At 37.7% G+C, this 25,775-nt stretch overlaps 1 protein-coding gene across 1 annotated transcript in view; it reads left to right on the plus strand.

The window, feature by feature from the left end:
• The window catches only part of STXBP4 (syntaxin binding protein 4), a 113,445-nt gene that overhangs the window by 32,551 nt on the left and 55,119 nt on the right, over positions 1 to 25,775 (plus strand). Inside the window, exons 8-11 of the mRNA XM_087826504.1 lie at positions 106 to 171; positions 21,295 to 21,471; positions 24,232 to 24,348; positions 24,848 to 24,897. Coding sequence (XP_087682630.1) covers positions 106 to 171; positions 21,295 to 21,471; positions 24,232 to 24,348; positions 24,848 to 24,897 — 410 coding nt within the window. The remainder of the gene's footprint in view (positions 1 to 105; positions 172 to 21,294; positions 21,472 to 24,231; positions 24,349 to 24,847; positions 24,898 to 25,775) is intronic.

Here is a 25,775-nt window from a genome sequence, read left to right on the forward strand (position 1 = left end):
CAGTTGGATATCTGGGGAATTTATAAGCTTTGAAACAGAGCCCTAAAAATGATACTCATTGATACCTTCATAATAAGTTATTAATTCAGTGGTTTTTTAATATAGGAAAAATTATTTGAATCGGAAAGGAAAAGGAAACAGTTGACAGAAGAACTCCAGAATGTGAAACAAGTAAGTGATGTATTATATATGTGTATTGTGTGTGTGCATAAACATATGAGGTGTAGTTACAAGGCAAAGATGCTGTGTAATATCCTAGAGTGTATGGATGTAACAGAGGCTGCACCTGTCCTGAAGTACCACTTCCACTGCTCTAAGAAATGGTAGAACTCCTCTTAAAAATCCACAGACGGAAACAATCATTCTCATTTCTTTTCTCTTCTTTACATTCTCTCTTCGCTTTTCTTCTGTTATTCATACCTAATATTATTAAACATAAAACAAAACAAACGATAAATTAAATAACCCTGCAAGGCAGAGCATTTTTTACTTTTATTTTTTAATAATAAAAAGTAAAAATAAATTTTCAATTTGCATCATCCTTCAAAGAACTTTAGGTAGCTTACAAAACAATTGCAATGACGTTATCATAAACTAGATATACAGATAACAAACAAAATAATGATGAGTAGAAAGTTAAGAGAACATTCCTAGGGATCAGTGGCAGTCACCTGGTTATGAATCTTCCCAACATTTTCCCCTCAGAAAACATAAAACCTATAGTGGAAATAAAGTCACACAGGACCCATACCTTCAATATGACTGTGACAGATCACCACAGCCTTCAGAGTACATATAAAAATGTATAAAAATGTTTTTTTAAAAATCCAACAAAGTCCTACAGCTTGTCTGCCACTGGAACCTGGAACAGAAAGAGCAGAGGAGGTGAGGTCTCAAAATGCTGAAAAAGAACTGGGAAAAACAGAGCAACAGATGAAATACAGATAAAGTCACCCCCAGAAAGAGAAAATGGAACAATTGATGCCAATATACTGAGCAATGTGATGACTTGGTGGTTCTCAGGACCTGAGGAAGTATGTGCAACCAGAAGTGGCAGCCTGGAGAGACGTTGCTTGTGGGGGAGAATCAGGAGAACAGAAGGAGTGATATCCCTGGGAGACTAGGAAATGAAGAGAGAGGAGGACATTGGACACCCCTCACCAGCCCTGGCCTGTGTGAACACGTTCAACGGAAAGACTGGTCGGTTGCACCAAGAGTGGAAAAAATGACTTGAAACATAGAAAGTAAAGAAATCTTTAAAAAACATTTATATTTGTGTGTGTATGTGAGTGAGTGAGTGAGTGAGTGAGTGAGTGAGTGAGTGAGTGAGTGTGTGTGTGTGTGTGTGTGTGTGTGAGATTCTCCAGAGCATTTAAGATCTCTTCCCAGCAATGTCATCAGTTTGGCTCATAAACTTTTATGAAAATTTAGAGAGAGAGGAGAGAGAAAGGAGGGCATAAGATGGGAAAATTAAGGACCTGGCATAAATGAAGAGAAACAAGACTTACCAGACCTCCTCCATCTACCCCCTCCACAACCATCAACAACATGATCCATAAGAGAAATTGCACAGAAGAGGGTGCTGTTGAACTGAGAACTCTTTCTACGAAAGAAAAAGGAATAGGAAAACAATCTGTCCCCATCATTACAAAACAACTGTAAAAATCAAACAATATGAAATAAAGCTTTCCTCAGACAATATGAATTAAGTATGTTCCTCTTCAAAACACTTCAACCACAAAGCTGACAAAAACTGAACCATAGCACCCCAAACAATTAAATAATCCTCAAGAAAGCATTTGGCATTAAGAATCAGAAATTTAAATACCAAGACTAGAATTTGACAAAAACACACACACAAAACCCTAGAAGAAATGAAATGAGAGTTGATAAAACTTAGGAAAGAAAGAAAAGGAAAAGACAAAAATATTAGATTACAAGTTGCCTGAGGAAGAATGTATTAAAATGAAAAGGCATTGAAAACCAGAGAAATAAGAATGAATTAAATGAGTTTCTTAAAGTAAGGAAAGCAACTGAACAGCACTAATATTTAGAACTATAATCCAAGAAAACTTTCCAGAAATGAAAGAAGACCTGAATCTATTATTGGGTACTGGGAAGAGTGGACCTGAAGAGATCAACTCTAGGACATATCCAGTAAAACTCTTAGACTTTAGAAAGAGAAAAAAGTGCACATGCCTCCAAGTGGAAAGATCGAATAACTTACACAGGCCAGCATCAGCCTTCTCAGCAGAACATGTAAAGTAAGACAGTAGCAGAGCAACGTTTTCAAGAAACTAAAGGCAAGAAAGTGTAAACTAAAAATACGGTGTACGGCCAAGCTGACGTTCAGATGTCCAGGCCATCGAAGAACAGTTTGTACTGTACACATACACGCAGTATTCCTGAGGAGTCCAGCGACATAGGGTTTCACCTGACCAAAAAATAACTGCAGCAACTTTGTCAAGAATTTCCAAACAGTAAGCATTTTATATATGTTATAGCTTAGACTAAAATAAGAGTTGATGGGTAATAGGATAATGTGAAAATATTACATGTCTGGCAAAAATAAAAAGATGCAATTTATTTAAAAAATAAGAGGATAAGGGAGGGAAAAAGGGGGGGAATAGAATATGATCCTTGTCTTCTTAAGTAAAGGGTAATAGGGTACCGTGTAAAACTGACATCAAATAGTAAAAGATAAGGTAAAAATAGAGAGGATTTCAGGCACTATAAAAAGTAATAATACAAAGGTAACCTAGAGAATGAAAATGCAAACCCTCCTAAATGGCCAAAGAATATATTTTAAAGCAACAAGGACATATGGAATAAAATGCAGTAAGTACTCAATAATTTCAACAAAAAACAATATCACAGAGTCGGGACTAAACATAATAATTGTCCTAATTAACATGAATGGGATTAACGCACTTATTAAATGAAAAGAGTTTTCTTAGGAAAATATAGTTTACCAAAACTCACCTCAGTAGAAATAGAAAGCTCAACAGACCTATATCCATACAATAAATAAAGTTATCAAGAAACTACCCTAAAGAAAAGGAGCATTCCAGATGGTTTCACAGGAGAATTTAACCCAACCTTTGGCAGTCAATCCCCAAAGTACGTCTATAATAATGAAAGGAAATTTCCAAATTCTTTTTATGAAGCAAGCTATGCCTAAACCTGATAAAAATAGTACACACACACAAATGCAATTATACTAGAAAAACAAGTAGGGCCATATGAATTACAAAAGAAATAGAAAACCCTAGAGAATCAATGATAAAACTAACTCAATGAAAAATTCACAAACTAGCAAGATATAAAATTAATATGCAAAACTCAATTACATGTATAATAACCTAGAGCTAAGAGCAATCTGTATTGGTGGAAATTGACTCACACTTTGGGTCACTTGATATTTGAAAGAAGTTCACAGACATTTCAGTGGGGAAAGATACTTGTTACAATACATGATATTACAGGGGAATATTTATGTGAGATAAAAATAAATCTCAACTACCTCATACTCAAAAGCTAACTCTGAATGGATCATAGATCTAAACATAAGAACTAAAACTGTTAAGTTCTAAAAGAAGCTTTTATGGCCTTGAGTGAAGCAAAGTTATCAAACTATATACCTAAGATAAGTACATTTTACTCTATGTAAATTCTACCTCAACGCTATTTAAAATAAATAAATAAATAAAACCAACTATGCCTACACAATTTTTCACCCACCAGATTAGCAAAAATTCAGGCTTAATATTACACTGTTGCTGTTTCAAAACACATTCTCACACATTTGCTGGTGGTTATGCAAAATGGTACACCTATATGAGGAAAAAGTTGGCATTTCTACATAAGCACTTACTCTTGAACCTGGCAATAAAATATACCTCCAATAATATTAAAACACACATGCACAGTATTTATTGTAGTATTACTTGTAGTTAGAAAGTATTGGAAGCTACCTTAATCTCTAAGCACAGGCAACTGAATAAACTGCAGTACATACATGCAAAGGCGTACTGTGGTGCTGCCAGAAAGAATGAGAAATGTCTCTCAGGTAATGTGGAGTGATTTCTAGGAGATAGGATCGTGTTTAAAAAGCAGAGTGCACAGGAGTATGTATAGGATGCTGTCCTTTATAAACAAGAGAAATTAAAATATATGTCTTTATCTTTACAGAAGTCAAAGGAAAGATAAAGGACACATCAGTGAACTTCATTATCTAAATTTGGGTGGAAAGGGTGGGAGGGGCAGACAGCGCTCTAAGCATACCATTTCATGTAATTTTTACTTTTGGGTGCATGTTAATAGTCTGCACATTCAAAAAATATATAAAGAAATCAATAGATAGGAAAAGCAAAAAGAACTTAAAACTACAAGCAAACTGAAGTAAATGAATGTATTTGTAGTTCACATGAATATATCCATGCTGAAGGAAAAGAAAAGAAAGAACCAATTCAAGTAACTTATGACTACAGTTATTTGTGTTCAGTGTTTGGCAGGTTGGAGTTGGGTTGGGAAAGAATTGCAAACAAATCTTGAACTTTTAAAAGGATGTTTGATTGTTTCAGGAGTATAGTCAAAACAATTCTGAAACAATTTTAAGATGTATTGTTGTTGACTGTTGTTGAGGTTCAGAATCTCAATGAAAAAGCAGAGACGTAGAAAATAGAATGAAGGAAGCCAAGAAAGATTTTGTGGGGTGGAGGTATGGTGAATGCATCATTTCTAAAATATATGTATATGTGTATATGAAGGTATATGTGCACATGTATATATGTATGTATGTAGATATTATTTGTGTGAGGCTGTGTGTGTGTGTGTGCATGTGTGTATCCATAGCTCTGTCAACTGAAAGAGCCAAGAAGCAGACACCCCAGTAGCATATCTAAGTGCCCATATACTGCTCCCCACTAAAAGGAACCCAGGATCCTTTAAGAAATGACTAATTTCAGGACTGGAGTAGGGTAAGTTCAAGATGAGCCTGGAACATGTTATACCAGAAAATAAGGAAGTGTTCAAAAGGAAGGGAGCACATCATAAGAAACCAACTTGAAGGAGCTCCCATTGGCCAGATCTGGAAGTACTTGAGGCCAAGATAATTAAATACAGTAATGAATTACAAACCATCGAAAAATAAGTAATTCATGAGTCTATACCATTTTTAATCAGAAGAAAGGAGGGCTCTTAGCTTGTTAGAGTCGGTTGAGTGCTTAACTGAGAGACTAACTGCAGAGTGGCTGCCAGATTTGGGAAATCAGCATTTTGCATCTGTTTTAGTAAAGACCAGATCAGACTAGAATCATCAAATGCTAAATCTAGAGGAAAATTTTGATGAAGAGCAGAATATTTACATATTGACATGGTTTTAAAGTTGTTCTCCTGAAACCGCTTATTAATTGCAAGGGGAAAATAGTAGTTACACAGTAGTGAAATCAAACAACTCCACTGGTGCTAAGAATTGATATCAGATGGACCTTGTGACTCCAAATGTGATACCTTCAAAAGGACAAAACAGCACCTTGTAGTGTTATGGCTGAGAATGTATAACCTGAGTGTGGCCATGGGTAATGTTAGACAAACCTAAAAGGAGGGACAGTTTTCTTTTAAAAGAGGGGTGTGTGTGTGTGTGTGTGTGTGTGTGTGTGTAATTGTATTCTTCAGAAATGTCATTGCTGTGAAAAAAATAGAAGTGATAAAAAGTTCCAAATTAAAAGGTGATAAACAGCTGTGAAAACTTAATACAATCCTGACCTTACACAGTATCCTGCACTGAAATGGGGAAAAAGCTATAAAGGATATAACCACGTCAGTAGACAAAATTGGAATGAAATGGTTGATTATTGAATCAATGTTAAATTTCCTAAATTTGGTCATTGTAGCGTGGCATGTAAGAGAATATCCTTCCACTTAGGAAGTACTAAAGTGTTTAGGGGTAAAGAGCCATGATGTATGTAACTTACCCTCATGGTTAAGAAAAAAATTAGGTGTGTATAATTATGTGCATTATACATATAATACACACATATATGCATATGTGTGCATGTGCTTGTGTATAGAGAGATATACAGACAATATATACATACGTATATATGTATATATATATATACGAGAGAGACTGAAAATATGCAAAATCTCAGCAACAACAGCCTCGAAGTGTCAGTGGCTTACGGGAATACTTTATTTCTCACTCATGAACATGTTGGCAAAGGGTGAACCTGGTGAATTAATAAATCTGGTCGAAGGGTGTAAGGGTGTTCTTTGTACTGTTTCTATTTGTGCAGCTCTTCTGGACATTTGAAATTCTTTTCAAATAAAACGCGTTTTCAAAAGCCCTCTGTTTTTTGGCCAGTTTTCAAATCCCCATTTTATGAAGTATTTTTGTACTTTGGTTGATATGCCTTTTTAGTTCTTTGAATTCTGTATCCTCAATACTTTCATCAGTTTCTATGGCCAGGCCTTTTTACATTTTAGTGTTTCTTTGCCTCCTGAAAGTGGACACTTACAAATCTTTGTTAATTTTTACATGTAGAATAAATTAGAGGGTGGTGAGGTTTTTCCTACCCTCTAATTAAAAATTAATTTATTTTTTTCTGCTTAATGCTCAGAACCGAAAAGCTTTAAAATATACTTGACATAAGCATATTTCATAAAATAATAATTATATTATGGGCTATTTAAGACATGAATCTAAAGAAAAATAGCAGTTTTTAAATCTTTTTTCAGCAACAGCTGCTTTTTCCACATGAGGCCCTTCTGTATTTATTTCTCTAAATGGATTAGTTTCTGTTATTAAGGTAGTCCAGGTCTGCATAAATAAATAATCTAAATTCTATATCAGAATTTAATAAGATTCGGTAGGAGAAGATGGGACATAGATAAAAATATAAAAAGGAGAAAGAACCTAACTTGATGAAAGGTGAATTGGCATAAGGAGTAGGGTAGTAAATAATGAGCTTTGGGTCAGACCATGTAAATTTGTGCTCTGACCCTGCACTTTGCTTGCTTTTGACCTTGGGCAGACGAATTCACCTTTCTAAGCCTCACTCTTTTCATCTGTAAAATGAGTTTGACAGTAGGGTTGCTCACAAGAGTGTAAGAAGTATTAAGAAAGGAAGGTTATACACGTATTATACTAAGTGTATATAGCACCCAGTAGGCACTCAACAAATATTAACTGTTATGGTCATTTTTATGAATAACAGAAAAAGAAGTACTAGGTGCTGAGAAAGAGGTGGAAGTGATTTGTTCTAACCATGTATTTAGAGGAAGAAAGCCTAATTCTGGCTGAGGGGTAAGGAGACTTTTTATTGAGATGGCAGCAAATGAAGTGGTCCAGACCTAGAAAGGGAAGGGCATCCCAGGCAGAGGGCACAGCAGGAAAATTCTGCTGTGAAAGGAAAGGTCTTATCCTCAGAGTCAAAATAGGCTCTCTTTGTTGCTAACTTTTACTATTATTTGTTAATATGTTTGTATCTTCATTTCTAAAATGTGATAGTATCTGTCTTGTCATTTGTTCATAGACCTAAGACAGGAATATAGTAGGTTCCTAAAAGTGATAGTTTTGATTTGTATTCCTTTTATCATCATTATTAGAGGTCCAGGAACATCAGCAATATTCCTTCACCTTAAATTAAAAACAATTTTCCATGCCTACTTTTTAAAATACAAAATATTTAATGATATTCTAATTTAATTACCAATTATGGCTTATGTATTACTGTACCGCCCGCTGTCTGCATAAAATATTCAGATAAGCACACTGTTACACTGGTATATAAAAACTTTGAAATTAATTCATTACCAGTAGCCAGATCAGTTATGTGTTTGTGTGTACTCCAATGACTTGCGTGCCTGACCCAAACACTACAGTTCAACAGTTGTATCTTAGATGATACAGTGATTAAATGAAATATAATTATACCAAAACAATAAAGTTCTGTGTAATGGAAAAATATTTTATACTTCTTTAGTCTTTTCATTTAAATGCAAACTAATTAAAATTAAAAATTCAATTCTTTAGTCAACTGTTTCAAGTACTCAGTAGCCACACAGAGCTGTACAGTGAGCTGTACAGTGTGGCTGAAACCTAGGAAAGTACAGATTTGTGCTCTCCCTCCTTGCTCATCAAGTTGTGGTTCAGGACCGGCAGTGTCAGCAGCACCTGGAACTTAGTTAGAAATGCAGCCTCAGTTCTGACCCCAGACCTACTGAGTCAGAATCTGCATTTGACCAGTGCTCCAGGGATTTACATAGACCTTAAAATTTGAGAAGCGCTTGTCCAGACAATAGGCAGTGGAGGATTTGACTGGGTAGTGGTAGTGGAATTATATGTATTAAAGGGGTCTGATGAAAGATACTCTCAGGGTAAAGATGACCAGACTTAGCAGCAACAGAATCTACAGTAACAGAGCGAGAGCAGCGAAGGCCCTGTAATTCAGTGATTGAGAGGCTGTAAGGATGCCATTAACAAAATAGCAGAAATGAGATTGAGAGTAAAGAAGTTTTAGTCAATAGTATTATTTAATGTATACTTACTTTCCAGTTTTAGCAAAAGTAATTAAAATATATGTATTCGTCTGTTTACAAACCCACATGCATATATATTAATACAACTACTCATTTCAGAAACCCACACTTGAAATAAAAAATATGCTGCCCGAAGTCAACCTTAAAACTGTCCATTTTAAACATACTTACCATGCAGGCCGTCAGCTCCTCTTATGTATGTAAGTGCCATCATTTCAGAGATAATGAAAGAGCTCCTATGTGTTAGAGTAACTACCTTTGCAATTTTTAAAGGATTAATATCTTTTTTTCACAATTAGCAAAAGAATCTTTAAAAATTACAAGTGGAGTGTGTATATACCTTTTCTCTTAAAAACTTTTAAAACCGGAAACTTGAGTTGTATGAAATTTGGCAAAGTTTCTTCCCCCTTTTTTGGTATCCTTTTGAAGATCTTGACATGAAATCAGTACAGTACTAATAATCATACCATATACATGTAACTCCTTTAAATGCATAATTATTACAATACTACTAGACTGATTGTCAACTTATTTTATAACAGTGGTTACCAGTTACTTTCAAATGGGGAAGAGAACACAATTTTATATCCTTTGTTCACTCACTTGGAAACTTTTAATTGAATAATTCTGAGACAGTGGCCTGATCCTAAGAACAGAATAATCTCTTTTAAAGGTACATTAGCTATTTTAAGTCATGGAAATTCATTTACCTTTATTTAGTGTAGTGACCCAAAAGAAAGCAGTGAAGAACAGAAAGAGAGGGAGGAAGGGGGAATTAGAAGAAATAAGGGAGACGAAGGGAAGAAAGAAATATAAAATGAAAGAACAAACTGTGAAGGGATGCCTTTTCACCGGAAGTACAAGGTGCATTACTGTCTTCAACCTGGCATGGCTACCAGAACACTTCACTGACTGTTTTGTCAATAATTGGCTGCACTGTTCTCTAAAATCTTAGTATTTTTGACGGGTTTTGATGCCTCACAGCATAACCCAACTTGACTGTTTTAAAACCATGAGCACAATTTCCCATGAAATTACACTTCTGTTATTTTTTCTTCAAGTTTTAACAGCTTTTAACAGGCGTAGGCCATCTTCTAGCAACTTCCTTTGATGAACAACTTTCTCAATCCTGCTCTTACACTTAGGCTGTTTTTAAAGTTCCTTTCAGCTCAGTGTTCTGACCTAAGGCGGCAATGAATTGGTGAACAGTCCAAAGCCAAAATAGTTAGCTTGTCTGAACCAGCCTTTGCCCTAAAGAAACACGGGAAATTGTTCATTTGGCAACTTCTCTAGATTCAAATGAGGCCAGTTGTATTTGGCCTCACCTGTGCAGAGGTTGGGAAGTCCTGAGGCAGAAATGTGAGGTCAAATCCACACAGGGTTCTCTGGATAGTCGAGGTTGAACATGAACTTAGCTGCAGCTGGCACAGCTGGCATGCGAGCTGTCTTGGTTTATGGATTAAGCAACAAAGGAAACTATAAGGACAGAGTAAATACACTGACTCTGAAAGGACCAATAATATGTAATTACTAAAGAAGTATTCATGTTTTTACACTTTCAGAGATTGTGTTTCTTTTTGCATTTATTAAAGAAACAGTAATGTCTCTAACTTTCAGAGTAGACGTGAGTCCCCACACCCTTTTTATTCTTCTTTAGTAAGCTGAACTTTTTATAATTTTTTAGTAGAGTGAATATTCTAGGATGCAAGTCTCATCTTTAGAGGGGGAAAGGAAGAGAAATACATATATTTGATTTGTCAGTCTTTTCTGTTCTAAAAGGTTACTATACTAAAATGTCCCTATGTTTCCATTTCAGATGGTCATGTGTGACCTCAGGATATCAACTTTTACGTTCTATTAAAAACCCTCTTTACAAAGGTCCCTTACTATTTTATAGCCACAGCCACCTCCTTCTATCCCCCTTCCCTAACACCAGCAGCACTAATCTTTTCTCTATCTCTCTAATTTTGTCTTTGCAAGCATGTTTTATAAATGTTTTCAGACAGTATGTAACTTTTGGGTATTGGCATTTTTAATGCCAATTAAAAATTGGCACATAATTCCCTTGGGACCCATCCGGGCTGCCGCATATATCCGTACATTTTCTTTTTATTGCCTAGTGCATATAAAGTGGTGAAATCTGATTAAGGTCAGTGGACTGTATCCATGAAGTCTCCTGGTTGTGATATCCTACTCTAGTCGTGCAAGATACAACCGTTGCAGGGGACTGAGTGGAGTACAGGGAGCCTCTGTATTATTTCTTACAACTCTGTTTAATCTGCAATTATCTTAAAATGATTTTAGAAAAGGGGAAAAAAGTCTCTGAGAAAAGTAATTATAAAGCTCTTATAATGATAGACAGCAATCTGAGTGGAGAAACATTAAACAAACTTGGTTGGATTTATTTTTCAATATTAATTCCCTTTATGTGACTCAAAGAATGACCAGTGTGTTCTCCACCATTAGACTTTGCCCAAGAAACTGCCCAAGTTAAAGACAGCACGCTGGGAAGTGGAACACGAGGACCGCCAGCGGCATTCCTGTTTGCGCAGACACCGGCCACACCTGGTGACTCAGTGGAGCCACGTGGAGGTGGCGTTCTGAGCGAGCCCTGGCAGACACGTCTGCTTCAGAACCCCTATTTCCACCTGGTTCTTTCTTTTTCATGTAGGAAAATGTTTTGCCATCTTAAGAATTCTGAGAGAAATTTTATTATCCCATTCATCCCACGAAGCCCATTTTAATTGTGTTAGATTAATTAGAGTCACAGAATTTTCAGTTTTGGGAGAATCTGGAAGGGAAGTGGTCTCATTCGCTGTAGGAACTGTGCAGTGCGTTGATTTACAGTATTTTCTGTAGTTGGTTGGCTTAGTTAGAACTGATGTCAGGGTTCTGGGTTCCATACCACAAGCCACTGTCTTCTGGCCGTTCAGGGACCACACTCATCATTCTTGAATCAATTGTTTCACACGTGCCTGTAGTAACTTTTAAGGGCGGGACTTGTCAAGAGAATTTAATCTCAGAGGGAAAGCGGGAAGGAGGGCAGGAAGAGATTAACCAAAGAACTTACAAGCATATAGGAACAGCCCATGGACAGACAGTGGGGGGCGGCTGGGGAGGGCTGGGAGGTGGGGGGGCGGGGTAAGGGGAGGAAAAGGGGGACATCTGTAATACTCTCAACAATAAAAAATAAAAATAAAAAGAAATATTTATTTAATGCTTGCTTTGTATGGATGCACTGAAAGCTAGACATACTTTCTCCAAGGAGCTCTCACTCTAGTAAGAAAAAATGAGAACAAATCCTTCACTTTCGACAGAGCTTTTCAGAAGAGGTGCCCTAGAGCTGGCGAGTCATCCTAGGCATGCTTGTATTCCTAAGTAGGCATTGCTCCCTCTAATGTTCCTTATGTAACTAAAGGCAAACAAACACAAATCTCTCTGATTCCGATTCCATTCGTCAGTTGCCAAGAGAGCACCTTTCAGGGCGTATTTCAAACATCTCTGTGTTAGAGCACTATATATTAATTTGGCTGACAAACTAGTAAATTTTACCCAGAGGAGGAAGTAGTGATAAGGCAGTTGATACTGTAAAGTTCTTATCTTGGCAGCTTACTATGTGAGAAACACTTTTGGTATTCTTACCTCAGTTTGGGACTCATGACATCGTGTTCCATGATTTATATTCACAAAGTATTTTAGAATTAAAAACAAGACTTCTCCAATCCTACCTCACCCTACATGAATAAGTCACTGTGTTTGAAAACATGACACTTTGATTCGCTGTCATCCACATTAGTTGCCCAAGATTGTGACCACGGGTTTCACATTAAATTGCGAATTCCACAATTCTTCACTATCGAAGGCAGCCGCTTTCCCAGTGCGATTGCTAATGACCTTCTCCGACCTCACCCACGTGCCCCTTACATTACCTATATCCCCTTACCTCTCCTGCTTTTCCTTCACCCCTTCTCTTGTATTAACTAATAACTGCTTTCCTGTTTTCCCCACATCATTTTAAAAGATCTCTTTAATGTAGTTATTAACATTGTTCCTACCAAATCTTTCATAAGTATTTTCGTCTATATGCAATTAAGTTTTTAAACAGAGGTGTTTTTGTGTTATCAAATCTACCTTTTTCTGTGATTTCTTTTTAAAAATTTCTTTAAGGTTCATACTTAGCTAGATTGCACATACATATTTAGCTAATCATCCTTCCATGTCTGTCTGTATTTTACCCATCTGAGAAACTACTTCATCTAGTGTGTTGGTATGAGATGAAGGCCTACACCTAACACTTCCGCCCCCCCAAATAGCTCATTGTGGCAACCACTTACTGTTTTATGGTATCTCCGTTGTCATAGATTAAATTCTTATATAATCTAGGGTCTGCTTGGGGCATCTGGTCTTTCCAGTTGCTTTGTCAATAGATATTTACTGGGTGAATGATGTTTTATCTAACTCTTCTTTGGCGAGTACCAGCTATTGTAGGCTTATATATGATTTAAATCCTTGGGCCATGTCCCACCTTCCCCCTTTCTTTCTTGGTGGTGGTGGTGGTGATGGTTTTCAAAGTTTTTTTTACCAGTTCTCACTGATTTTTTTTCTTACAAATCAACTTAAGAGTCTTATTTATTATTTAGGTCTTAGTATATCTAGATTCAAATTTAGAACTCTTGGTCAAGTTCCTCCAAAAAAACCAAAATGTCATAAAATTTTGATTCCAATGGGATTAAACCTTTAAAAATTAATTTAGAAAATACATTTCTGTCTTGAAATGAGATCTCCCTTAAACCCCGAACTCCAGATTAATTCTAAATGTTTAATAGGTGAAAAACAAAAAAAAAAACCTTTGTGCTGTACCAGGTTCTGATGAGCAGGGTTTAAACTCTTATCATGAAAGGAAGTTTCCAATACCATAAACGTTGCCTTTTGGTACATTTGTTACCAGAATTAGAGAAGTCGGAGAATAGGGTTTTCTTTATGCCATCCTTCAGTAAATCGGAAAATACATGTTCAGGGTTAAACATACTGTCAAAACAGGGTTTTAACAAGTTAATATTAATATTGTGAATGAGTTCATGTGGCAGAATTTACCAGATAGATGCACTTGTGTGTCTGCCTTTGATTAGGAGGCAGCTCTTGGCAGGGTTAATTAGAGCTAATTATAATTTGATTGACCTCTTACTCCAGAAAGCTTAACCAAATCTTCCTTTGCAAAGTGAGCACTTTGCTTTTTCATGCAAACTAAAGAAGATCCTTGTTTCTTGTATTTGCAAATATCTATCATTTTTATACAGTTTACAAAGAAGTGTCACCACATAAATCATTGAGTCGGGGACGTGGGTGGAGTCGGAAAGGACCTCCAAGATCATAGAATTCTTCTGAGAGGATGTACTCTATTAACTTACGATGGGAAATGTAACTTTTAGGGAAATACACACTAGTGTGCATAATTTTTAAATCTTTTCAATTTTTTTAAAAAACCAAAAAGTAAAACTGTCAAACACAATAAAGTGTAACTTTTCTTTTTTCAACCTTGGTGTTTTCTTCATTTTGCTTGGTTTTGACATCATCTCATTTGCTTGATGAATTCAGGAGGATTTTTGTTTAGATATTAAGAGGATTTAAAGAAATAATTTGCTTTTTATTATGTGGTTTTTTTATAGCATGTTTTATGATTGTTATTATAATTATTTAAATGAAATACAGTTATACTAATACTCCCATAAAGTTGCAACCTTTCATGAATAACTGTCCTATGAAAGCTTCTTACCTAACGAAGTTCTCTAGGGCAGTTATTATAGTATAGGAAAAACAAAACGGTCATTTTCATTGTTGTCAACTCAGGTATAGCTCATAGTTATGCTAAGTGGAGCACCTGTTCATATTATTAGGTAGGGTTTTTACTCTCAGACAGCCTGCGTTCTAATTTGGGCAGTCAAGACCCTTTCACTTTGCAAAATTAGGTAGCAAAGTATTTATATTTTAATGTCAGTTCAAGATAGCAGTAGGAGATATTAAATAGTATGTGGTTAATTACAGACTACAGATATTATAAAAGACAAACAGGGAAAAATCGTAAGCTGAAGTTGCCTGGAAAGATTAGAGAAGGTACAATGGAGTCGATTTTTAAAGATAGGTGAGAACTGGATAAAGAAAAAAGGGGAAAAGTGTGTATAGCTAGTGGAAGGAGAAATGTGCTCAAAAGCATTGCGGGGGTAGGAGAGTTTTATCTGGGAAGATTGTAAACTAATGTACTTGGGTGTGGTAACCATGTCGGAGGGTTGAATTGCTAAGGCTGGAAAGATCGGTTTGGAACAAGTAGTGGAGAAGCTTGAAGTGTGGAGATTGAGGAAGTATTTTATCTTGTCCCCTGGTACTTAGGCTTATTACCTAAGGTGCACTTGAGCAGTGTTTTGGGAAAACTGGCCCTTCGGGTGTGTGCGGAAGAAGACAGTAGACCGGGTGATCACTTAAGTGATTTTCACAGTATCTCCGTGTGAGCTAATAAAGACAGAAATCAGTAGTGTGGTGGTGAGAAGGGACGTTAAGGAAGGGCTGCAGACACACCATAAATGAAGACCACACTGCTTCTTGATAACTGGTTAGGTCGGGAGGTGGAGCCATGGGCCTGATGCATGCATGGAGATGGAGTCAGGAAAGCGAGTGAAGAGAGCTCATAGCAGAGGCACGTATAAAGTTCTGTGGATTAATTTCCTCCCCCAAGGGTGTCCATGCCTGAGGGATGAATTGTAGATTCGTTTATGCATATCTGCAAATTACTTTGAGCTTCATCCATTGAGAAGACTATAATACGTATTTTACTAAATCCTATGCACAAGGAAACCAGATATAACTTGCTTTTAAACCCTTTCCCTTCTACAGCCCTCTTCCTGTAGTAACCCTAATCTTTTTCACAAGCCGTAATGGGACCTAGACCAAGCAGGGGTTTCCAGCGCGTGAATGTAGGAAGCTGATAAGAGAAGCCATTCTTTTGGGCTTGGTAGCGTAACTTACATTCCACTAAAACATATATCTCTCTGAAGTCTCTTTTTTCTCCTGTCAGCCATTGACATTTTGAAAGATTTACTGATTAGTTTAAAAATTACAGAACTTCTAAGGTTAGCAATGCGGATGTGCCAGCCTAATTACAAACCTGCAACTGCTGTTAGGGCTGTTTCTGCTTCCTTTGGGAGCCATCTCGACCGTACCTAGAGAAGAGAAGATTTCACGTGATTGTTGCGAACGTTAAAGACGACGTATGCGTTATGTTTGCAAACAACTTCTCTAAATTTCAGTAACTGATACCACTAATTGAACGCCTCAGGAAGGTCCTTAATAAATCATCTAGTCCAGCTCTCTAATTGCATAGGTGATTATGCATATTTTTCAAAAGCAGTAAAGAGGAACAGGAGAAAAACTGTTAACAAGAACCATAATAGTTTCTTTAACCCTCTTGTGAGAGTTGTTTTGATCTTATAAAGTAGGTAATGTTATTTCCCATGATACAAATGAACCAACGGGGTCTTAGAGAATTGCACTGCCAGAAAGTGAAAAAAATATCTCAGATCTAAGTAAGGTTCTGACCTAAACATAGCTCATCTAATGCCCATGGTTTTTTATTCTATATCATGTCACCCTATGGGGAAGAAGAGCTGCATGTGGAAACACACAGCATATTGTCTTCCTTCCGAGCCCTTACTGCCCTTCCTGTGAGTTTATAATGCCCTTTGTCTCAACGCAATCACATAGCTAAGGTCAAAGCATTTGTGGCCCACAAAGATTTTCATTCGTGAATTGTATTTTCCAAGAAGAAGTTGGTCTGATCTTCCCTGAAGACTCATTGTGAAATTGTGGGGTAGAAAAATCCTCATTTTACAATGGGACTGTAGAGGTGGAAAGCATTTCCTCGGTGTCACCAAAAAAAAAAAAAAAAATTTAAGTCAGAGATTTGACTTCAGAATTCAAGTCCCTTTTAGTATATTTGCTCATGCTGCATCATATTAAAAAAATACTACTTAGATTAATTTTCTGCTTTACTGTTACATCTTAGTTTCTCTCTTATTTTCTAACTTTGTAAACTGAATGACTCTTTACCTAATACAAAGTGAACCAGTGAGCTGGCTGCAGTGTTTACCTTGGTGGGATTTCAGGCTCCTTGATGAGGTACTGGGAAAATTCTGGATCAGTTGTTACTGACAGAGAAGGCTTCACAGTTAGTTAATTATTAAAAGAAGGCCCAGGAGGAAAAGAAAAAATGGATTTATGCAACCCTGTATTGCTCAATACAGCACAGTGCTGCTATCTTTTCTTTACCACTCCCTCTGAGATTCATCATTTCAATGCACTAATCTTTTCAACAGCCATTCAGTGGGAGCTGGGCTAGAACTTTGCTAAGGGGTCACATCTACCAACCTGACAGTTATACCTTCACAAAAGAACTAGCATGAATTTATTCAGCATTAGAACCTCTGCATCTTTTACCACCCAACTGCATTTCACACCGTATTACCATCAGCGCACTATAATGGCTATATAAATTCCATCCAGATTCTTCATTTAATTAACTAGCATCCTTTGAGCAAGAATAAAAGTGCTGTTTTTTTAGGGGAATAAAAGCTGTATGAAGTGAGTGTGAAGGAGACAAATCATCAAATTAGGTACATTTCCCCGCAGCTACGGAGGATGCTCTGCCCCTCCTCTTCCTCTTAGTGACAGCATATTTTTTTCTAGCTTGATTGAATATAAAATGGGGAACCATATAGCTGCCTCGGATGTTTCTGAGTAGATTGTAATGACCACATCCTAAGCTCGTGTAGGGTGGGGCACCAATGATATTGTCATCTACAGGTGATTTTATTTTATTTTTTAACACTTTCTATAGTTGGAGAGGTAGCATAGCCTAATAGCCAAGAGCATGAACTTTGTAAATAGACTGCCTGGGTTCAGATCCTAGCTCATCCACTTATTAGATTTGTGATTCTGAGCAAGTTACTTAACCTTTCTGTGCTTCAATTTCCTGTCCATTAAATGAAGGTAATAATTGGCATACCTCACATGCAGTATTTAGATGAACTGCGTTGATCCATGGAAAACCCTTAGAGTTGGGCCAGCACACTTAGCTATTATTTCCTGTATGCACGGCAACGAGTTGACTCAGCTGTGACACTGGTGACTCCTGATCACCTGTGCTGAACTAACTAGATGTGACTGACATGGCTAGAAAAATGTCCTATTATTTCCCCAGATATTTCTTTTTTAAAGTACCCTTTTATTATAAGAGAATTACTTTACAAAATAGGAAAATAAAGTTCTGTGAATCAAGGGTATAGTAGGCGGTTGGTTGGCCACATCTCTCCATCCTGTACCCTACTGCCAGATTTAGCTTTCCAAAGCACTGTGTTCTTATCTCAGTTTCTGCTCAGAAGGCGTCAAGACTTCCCCAGATAGAAGTTCTTTTGGAGAGAGCCAAGATGGCAGCAGAGTAGGTGGATGTTACACTCACCTCCTCCCAGGGCCAAACTGGAATTACAACTAAAATATAAGGCAATCAGCCTGAATAACTGAAGACTAGCTGAAGAGAAGTCTTATAACCAAGGATTTATAGAAGTCACATCAAGACTTGTAGGAAGGGTAGAGACACAAAAAGGGCTGGCCCCATTCTCACTCATGGTTGCTGAGATTCCAGAGGGCTATCTCAGCTGCAGAGGTTTCCCCCCCAAGGAGTGTGGAGTCTGAACCCCAAGCTGAGCTCTCTAGCCCAGAGGACCAGAGCCAGAAAGAGGCACCCACAAAACATCTGACTGTGAAAATCAGCAGGGATTCTGTCTGTCAGGGAGAGGCGGGTGTCTACTAGAGACACAGGCGCCCTCTTAAAGGGCCAATGCACAAAATCTCATTTGATGACACTCACCCTGGACTCCTGCAGAGGGAGGAAGGAGTGGGCTAGAGTTGTGTGAGGAGAGACGGGGGCTCGTGACTCTGGGGAAAGAGCTGAAGGGACAGCCGCCAGGTTCCCTGAGCTGAGTTCCTCTCCCACACCATCTTTCTTGGGTGGAGCAATCCCCTCTCCTCAGCATCAGCCTGGTGGAAAGCAATAGCCCCACCCTTTGGACTCCCTATGGAACTTGCACCTTGCTTAGGAGTCAGCTGCCTGGGCCGGGGTATAACTGTCTGGGCAGATTCAGGGGGTGTCAGTGACTGAGTTGTGTGCATCATAGGGGTACCAGAGGAGAAGAGAGAGAGCAAGGGATGGAGAACCTATTTGAAGAAATAATGACAGAAAACTTCCCTCATGTGGTGAAGGAAAAGACACACAACTCCAGGAAGTGCAGAGTCCCAAACAAGATGAACCCAAAGAGGCCCACGCCAAGACACATCATAATTAAAATGCCAAAGGTTGAAGACAAAGACAGAATCTTAAAAGCAGCAAGAGAAAGACAGATACTTCTCTACAAGGGAGCTCCCATGAGACTGTCAGCTGATTTCTCAACAGAAACACTACAGGCCAGAAGGGAATGGCATGAAGTATTCAAAGTGATGAAAAGTAAAGACCTACAACCAAGATTACTATACCCAGCAAGGCTATCATTTAAAATTGAAGGAGAAATAAAGAGCTTCCCAGACAAAAAGCTAAAGGAGTTCATTACCACCAAACCAGTATTATATGAAATATCTAATTTTACACTTAAAGGAACTAGCAAATGAACAACAAACAATACCCAAGTGAGGAGAAAAAATGAAATAATCAGAGCAGAAATAAATGAGAGTCTTAAAAAAAATACAAAAATTTAATGAAACCAATAGCTGGTTCTTTGGAAAGATAAGAGTGACAAACCTTTAACTAGGCTCATGAAGAATAAAAGAAAGGACCCAAATAAAACATGATTGTCTGGATACAGTATCTGCTAAGTTAAGTTTGTTATTGACGGTGAACTCTCCAGTTAGCTCTACTTTCAAACTGCATTTGTAACCTAACCACTAAAAACTATGTCTGCCACTGTCACCCTTGTCCCAGCCACAATTACTTTTTCTCTGTCCCTTTCCCCTTCTCCCTGCTCCACCCTTTCCCACCCCCTACCATCTACTCTCAACACAGCAGCAAAATAGATCCACTTAAAATTTAAGTCAGATCCTATCACTTCTCTGCTCAAAACCCTCCACTCCCTTCCCATCTCACCTGGAGTAGAACCAAAGTCCATGCAACGGCCTACAAAGGCCCTTAAGATTGGCCCCTCCACCCCAACTCCATCCTTGCTCTCCCTCCTGTTACCACTGTGCCCTCTTGTCCTGCTACTCACTTCCTGTCCCCTGCTACTCTCTTCTCCTGCGACACTGGCTTCCCTGCTGTTCTCTGAAGATGCAGGACACAGTGCTATCTCCGGGCCTTTGCACACACTGTTCCTTCTGCCCAGAAAGCCCAGATATCCTTGGGAAATCTTCATGGCTCCATCCTTTCTGCAGCTCTCTCGTCAGATGTCTTCTCAATGAAATCTTCACTGATAATCTCTAATTTACTATCTCCTCAAACTCGAGTGTAAATTCTGGGGGGGGTGCAGAAGGGAGGATTTTTTTTGTCTCTTTTCAGTGTTCTATCCTCAGTACCTAAAACAGAACTTGACACAAAATAGGTACTTAATCAATAGTTCTTGAGTGTATGAATGAAAATTTGGTCCTTAGGAGTATGTCCATGTTCCCAACCCTCCCCTAACATCAGTCATATTTAGGCTCACACAAAATAACACATCCTATAATATAATAGCTCCAAGAATATTAAAATAGCCATAGTTGAATATTAACTATGGCAATTGGAGCAGAAAATTCTGTTGCAGACAAGAGATTTCTGCATCAAGTATAGAAAAAGAAATGCTTTACAGTATAAAACTGCCATGTTAAATTACATTGGTGTCCCAGGGGGACTGTTGCTGGCCCAGCACCCAGCGCATTTTGAGAGGGCAAGTGGTTGGCCTCCCCATCCTCTCGCTAAGCTGGAGAACGGAGCTAATATATAGTGTTGTTTGTTTCGAGTTTTTGTGTTTATCACCTAGTGGCAGAGCAAAATGGTGAACCGAGCATTAAGGTTGGAGTCAGGTTTAAATTATGGCATTATTCTGTGTCCTTGGATTTTATAACCTCCCTGAGCCTCCGTTTGATTGCGTATAAAATGATTTTTAAGTCCTTTCTCTCAGTTTGTTAAAAAAGTTAACTGAGAGAAGACACATGAATCACCTGAGTTGTAACATATGTTTAATAAAGGTCTTGTGAGCATTGCATCCTAATAGCTATATATTTTGCTACTGGATTCTACCTTTTGGCTTAAATTGAAAGCAGAGAAGTAGCAGTTAGACGATGTCTAGGAGTAAGCTCTGGCTCCTGGGGCATGGACCCTGGAAGAGCCACCACCACACTATAAATCTCTCAGCACCTGATAAAGCTTTAAGAGCCTTCCCAGAACATGAGCCTTACCACCTCCGTGAGTTTTGTGGAAGTCCACTTGCTCCTTTTGTCTTTTGAACCAATTCCTATTCTTCTGTTTCCCATGTTCCGCTCTCTTGTATTCCCCTTATTTTCAAAACGTTATGCTAGGTGTGTGAAGTTGGAGCTTCTGTACCAAATGTCATCTCAGAAATCAACAAAGGGAAAGCCAGATCAGGCAGCCACCGTATACAGTAGAATGACATGACTGTTCATTTTCAAATCGACATGTGAGGAGCATGTGTTTTTTCTCAGTGACACCCATTTTGAAATCTTTAGGAAGCCAAAGCAGTCATGGAAGAAACCAGAGCCCTGCGAAGTCGGATCCATCTTGCTGAAGCCGCACAGAGGCAGGCCCATGGGATGGAGATGGACTACGAAGAAGTGATCCGTCTGCTGGAGGGCGAGATCACCGAGCTGAAGGCTCAGCTTGCTGATTATTCTGACCAAAATAAAGTAAGCAGCACAGTCCCCTCTGCCAGTTACCATGGTTTCCCTGCCGTCCTCCTGTATCCTGTTCTCATTTCTCTCTCATCTGCGCTTGCAAACTAGGTCAGCATTTGTCTGCTCCTTGCTCAGCTATCGGGCGATGCGTCCATCGGGGGCCCCGTGGAGGTTGTCAGCCTCCCTTTATTCAGACAGCTTCGGGATGGAAAAGCATGAGCCCCACATTGACTTGGATCCTTGGTCAACATTGTACATACAGCTCAGGCATTAAATCCTGGAGTCATTTAGCATTTAGCCTGTTACATTGTCTTTTTCTCCTTTGTTTCTAAACTTAACTAATTTGTCTTGTGGGGATGGGAGGAAGAGAGTCTAGGGATGGGTTGCTTTTTGACTAAAACACTCAAGGAACTGTGAAAGTTTATTTATTTTTTATTTTTTTAATAAATATTTATTGATTTCAGAGAGAGGAAGGGAGAGGGAGAGAGAGAGAAACGTCGATGATGAGAGAGTCATTGATCAGCTGCCACCTGCACGTCCCCTACTGGGGATTGAGCCTGGGCAGGTGCCTGACCAGAATCCAACAGGGATGTCCTGAATCGTAGGTGGATGCTCAACTGCTGAGCCACACCCAGCTGGGCAAGGAAGTGTGAAAGTTTAAATAATTCTGCCCAAGGCCCGAGATGGTTCATGGAAAGGAACTTTCCATGTTCTTTCTCCCCTTCTTCCTTTTGAATTGGTTCACATTTCTCCTGTGTTCTCCGGGTCCCATTCCATATGTCCCTCTCCTGGTTCCTAAGTTATATACTCTTTTTCTAATTTTAAATGATTAGCTAGGAGATTTTAACATTCTATTTTAACTTACATTATATAAAACTAACCACTAGCTTTCCCTCTTCTAAAAGCACTTTAGAACATAAATCCAATCATCTCTTTCTACTTAATTTCTAATGTTGTCACTATTTTAGTTCTTTCTTGACTTTTGACACCATAACCTAGACACTGTTACAGTTTACTTTGTGCAGTCAACCTTTGTTTAGATAGACGGCCATGTTGACCTTTCTCTGTGTTCAACATTTTCTCGTTTCTCAGACCTTCTCACCTGAATTATTTTCTTTCTTTCTGAAGTACAGCTTTTAGAAATTTGTTCAGTGAGGATCTCTGGCTCATAAACTTGCTCCTTTTTTGTTTGTCTGAAGACGTCTTTATTAAACTCATGTCCTTGAAATATGTTTTTGCTGCATTTAGAATTGTTGAGTTAGCATTTAATTTTTTTCAGTATTGTTACTCCATGGTTACAGTAGTCATCAGTCAGTCATTTGTTTGCACTCCATTGCTTCTTTGTAGATGATTTTAAGATCTCCTTATCCTCAGTGTTCAGCAGTTTGACTATAGAGAGTCATATGTTGACTTAATTATTTAGATTAATTGAGCTTTTTCACGCCTTTCCTGAGGAGAAATGTACTTTGCCAATTTTTTTATTTTTTATTTTTAAACTAAGCTGTTATCCTCAGGTATTTTTCTGTCATTCTTTTTGGCCTTTCTTGTGTGATTCAGATTGGATGTATACATGATCTTCTAATTCTTTCCTCCTTACCTCCTCTCTTCCTTTTATATTTCCGTTTTTATCTTTCTGCTTCATTATGGTGAGCTTCTTTATCTCTGTCTTCCAGCTGACCCATTCTCTTTTCAACTGTGTCTAACTGGATAGGAAGCCCATAAATTGGATTGCTAATTTAATTATGGTTGCGTTTTTATTTTTAAGATTGATTTTTTTATGTCATCAGATCTACTTTGATAGTTTCTTAACCCTTTATTATGCTTCCTATTCCTTCTTAATTTTTAAAACATATCCACTATTACTTTATATTCTGTATCTGATCACTGTCTATCTTTATAGGACTGACCCTGTAATTTGTTTCCTTCGGTGGACTTTCACTTATGGTAGCTTATTTCCTGAGGTCATGTTCTTTGAATACAGTATATGTGAGAATTACTTAAGATCTGAGTGTAGAAAGTATTCCTCCAGAAAAGTTTTGTGTTTTCTTCTGCCAGCCTGGGACCAATTTAAGCTAAATTTTCATCTTACAAATTTAAAGATTGTAAACCTTAAACCTGGTTAACACTTTTTCAGGGGATGCTGTTTAAAATCTGCTCACCAGAGCCAAAGTCAAACCCTGTTCACCTTGTGAGTTTGTTTTTTCCTAGTTCATTCGTTAAAGTTCTCTCATTTGCCACCTGTGCCTGACGAAACCCCACACTGTAGGCCACAGGAGCCCAGCATGTACCCGCAGAGTAAATTACGCTGTCGTGCGCTCTGACTCCAGTGTCCACTCCACATTGCTGTGCTGGGCTTCATGGAACCCCTTACTTCCCCGCCAGCTCAGCTTCACATTGCATTGCATCATATTAAATAAAGATGTATATCTTCAGCATTTTTGGTTTTGTCACACTGGTAGGGGTTTCTGTATGCAACTGGTAAGCTATGTTGCAAAAAACAAACACTGTGAACTAATTTAAATGTAATTTATTATAGGAACCAATAAAGTCATATGAGGCTTATCTCATAAAATTTTCAGCTCCCCAGTGCAGTTTAACTGTTAAATGGACCATTATTTGTAAGTGCTGTCCCAAGTCCTAAAATGTACGCAACAAAGGGAAAATAAATGATATGGCAATGTTGGATCCTAGTTAACAAAAACTGAAAATAGGAGCCTCTCATATGAAATAGGAGAAGGGTGTAAGACGATCTTTTCTGCTATCTCGGTGCAGGAAAGTATCCAGGAGTTAAGAAAGAGAATCACCGTACTTGACTGCCAACTGCGAAAATCAGAAATGGCTCGCAAGACTTTCGAGGCATCCACTGAGAAGCTTCTTCATTTTGTAGAGGTAAACTTTCCTGTTACATTATGTCTCTTTTTAAGAAATGGATAGGCAACTAACATATAGATAAACGTGTTTGGTAGCTAGTGAAACATTCTCTGGGGTCAAAACAGCAGTACTAACTTAGAGTCAGATTTAAAATTACCTAGGTAATGAAAGACCAATATAGATTGTTAAGAAATGATTGAGTGAGACAAAGTAACATGACCCCAGATACATACTATGTTTTTTAGTGAACACTCTCTTAATAAAGCTCTTCATAATCCAGAAATATTATTTGATAAATATTTACCAGTTGTAAAGAAGTGTTTCTGTAGTTATATTTCTGAGTAGAATTGCATGTTAACGTAATTGATCCCCCCTCCCACCACATAACAGAAATACCTTTTTAATCATTTGAGGGAGCATGAAGGAGGAGGTTATAAATATTAAGCAAGAAATGACATTTTTTTAAAAACTATCAAACTTACAAATCTCCTTCACTATTTATTTTGTTTGTTTCTAGGCTATTCAAGAAGTATTTTCTGATAATTCTACTCCTTTATCAACTTTAAGGTAAGAATGTTTGAGTGCTTTCTACAGACTTTGGCCACTGATTATAATTGCATCTAGTAATTGGAACTAAAATAATAAAATCTCTTAAGATGCTACATAACTCCTATCCAATCTTTAATGCCTTGTGGAAGTAGATACAAGGACGTTGTTTTTACCCCATCTCTGTGAAAGGAATTCCTGGAGACGTTTAGCAAATCATTGTAACCTAGTACTCTAAAACTGAATTCTGTAGAGATTCACTTGAAGTTCTCTAAGCATCCTGTGCATGAGTAAAAGTTACTGTACTAGTCCTGGGTTCACTGCTAAAGGTAAATCTCAACCTAACATATTAGTTGTTGTGGCAGACGGAAGTTTATGAAACATGCTCATGCCATCAATTTCTTGCATTTTCAGCATTCAGTAGACATCAGTTAAAAAATATATTTGGAGAATACACCTTGATTTTGTTATTATTCACAGTTTGTTTCCAATTTAAACTTTTCTTATTAGGAGCTACAATCATAGTAATAACATTTATTTATTTCAAACTGCAAGTGTATGGTCATTTTGATACGTGATACAAAAGAAAGGTTTTCTATACATTTTTCAAAGCAATTGTTTTTTCTTATCTTACAATAGCTGACACTAGCATTTGACTTCCAGTAGCGTGTGCTTGCAGAAATATAGGCAAATTCTACCGTTTGCTATGAAAACAGCAGTTTAAAAAGTGAAGATGATTCATTGTATTCTTATTATATTTTAAGTTTATACAGCATTTTTTTGAATTCAGAAGAGTTCCTATAGTAGTACACTTTTAACTTCATTTTATGTAATGTTTTATTTCCTCTAATGAAGGAATTTGGCATTTTTAATTGTTTTCCATGCTGCTTATGATGTAA

The sequence above is a fragment of the Miniopterus natalensis genome, chromosome 17, assembly GCF_054644295.1.
Source record: "Miniopterus natalensis isolate mMinNat1 chromosome 17, mMinNat1.hap1, whole genome shotgun sequence".
Lineage (NCBI taxonomy): Eukaryota > Metazoa > Chordata > Mammalia > Chiroptera > Miniopteridae > Miniopterus > Miniopterus natalensis.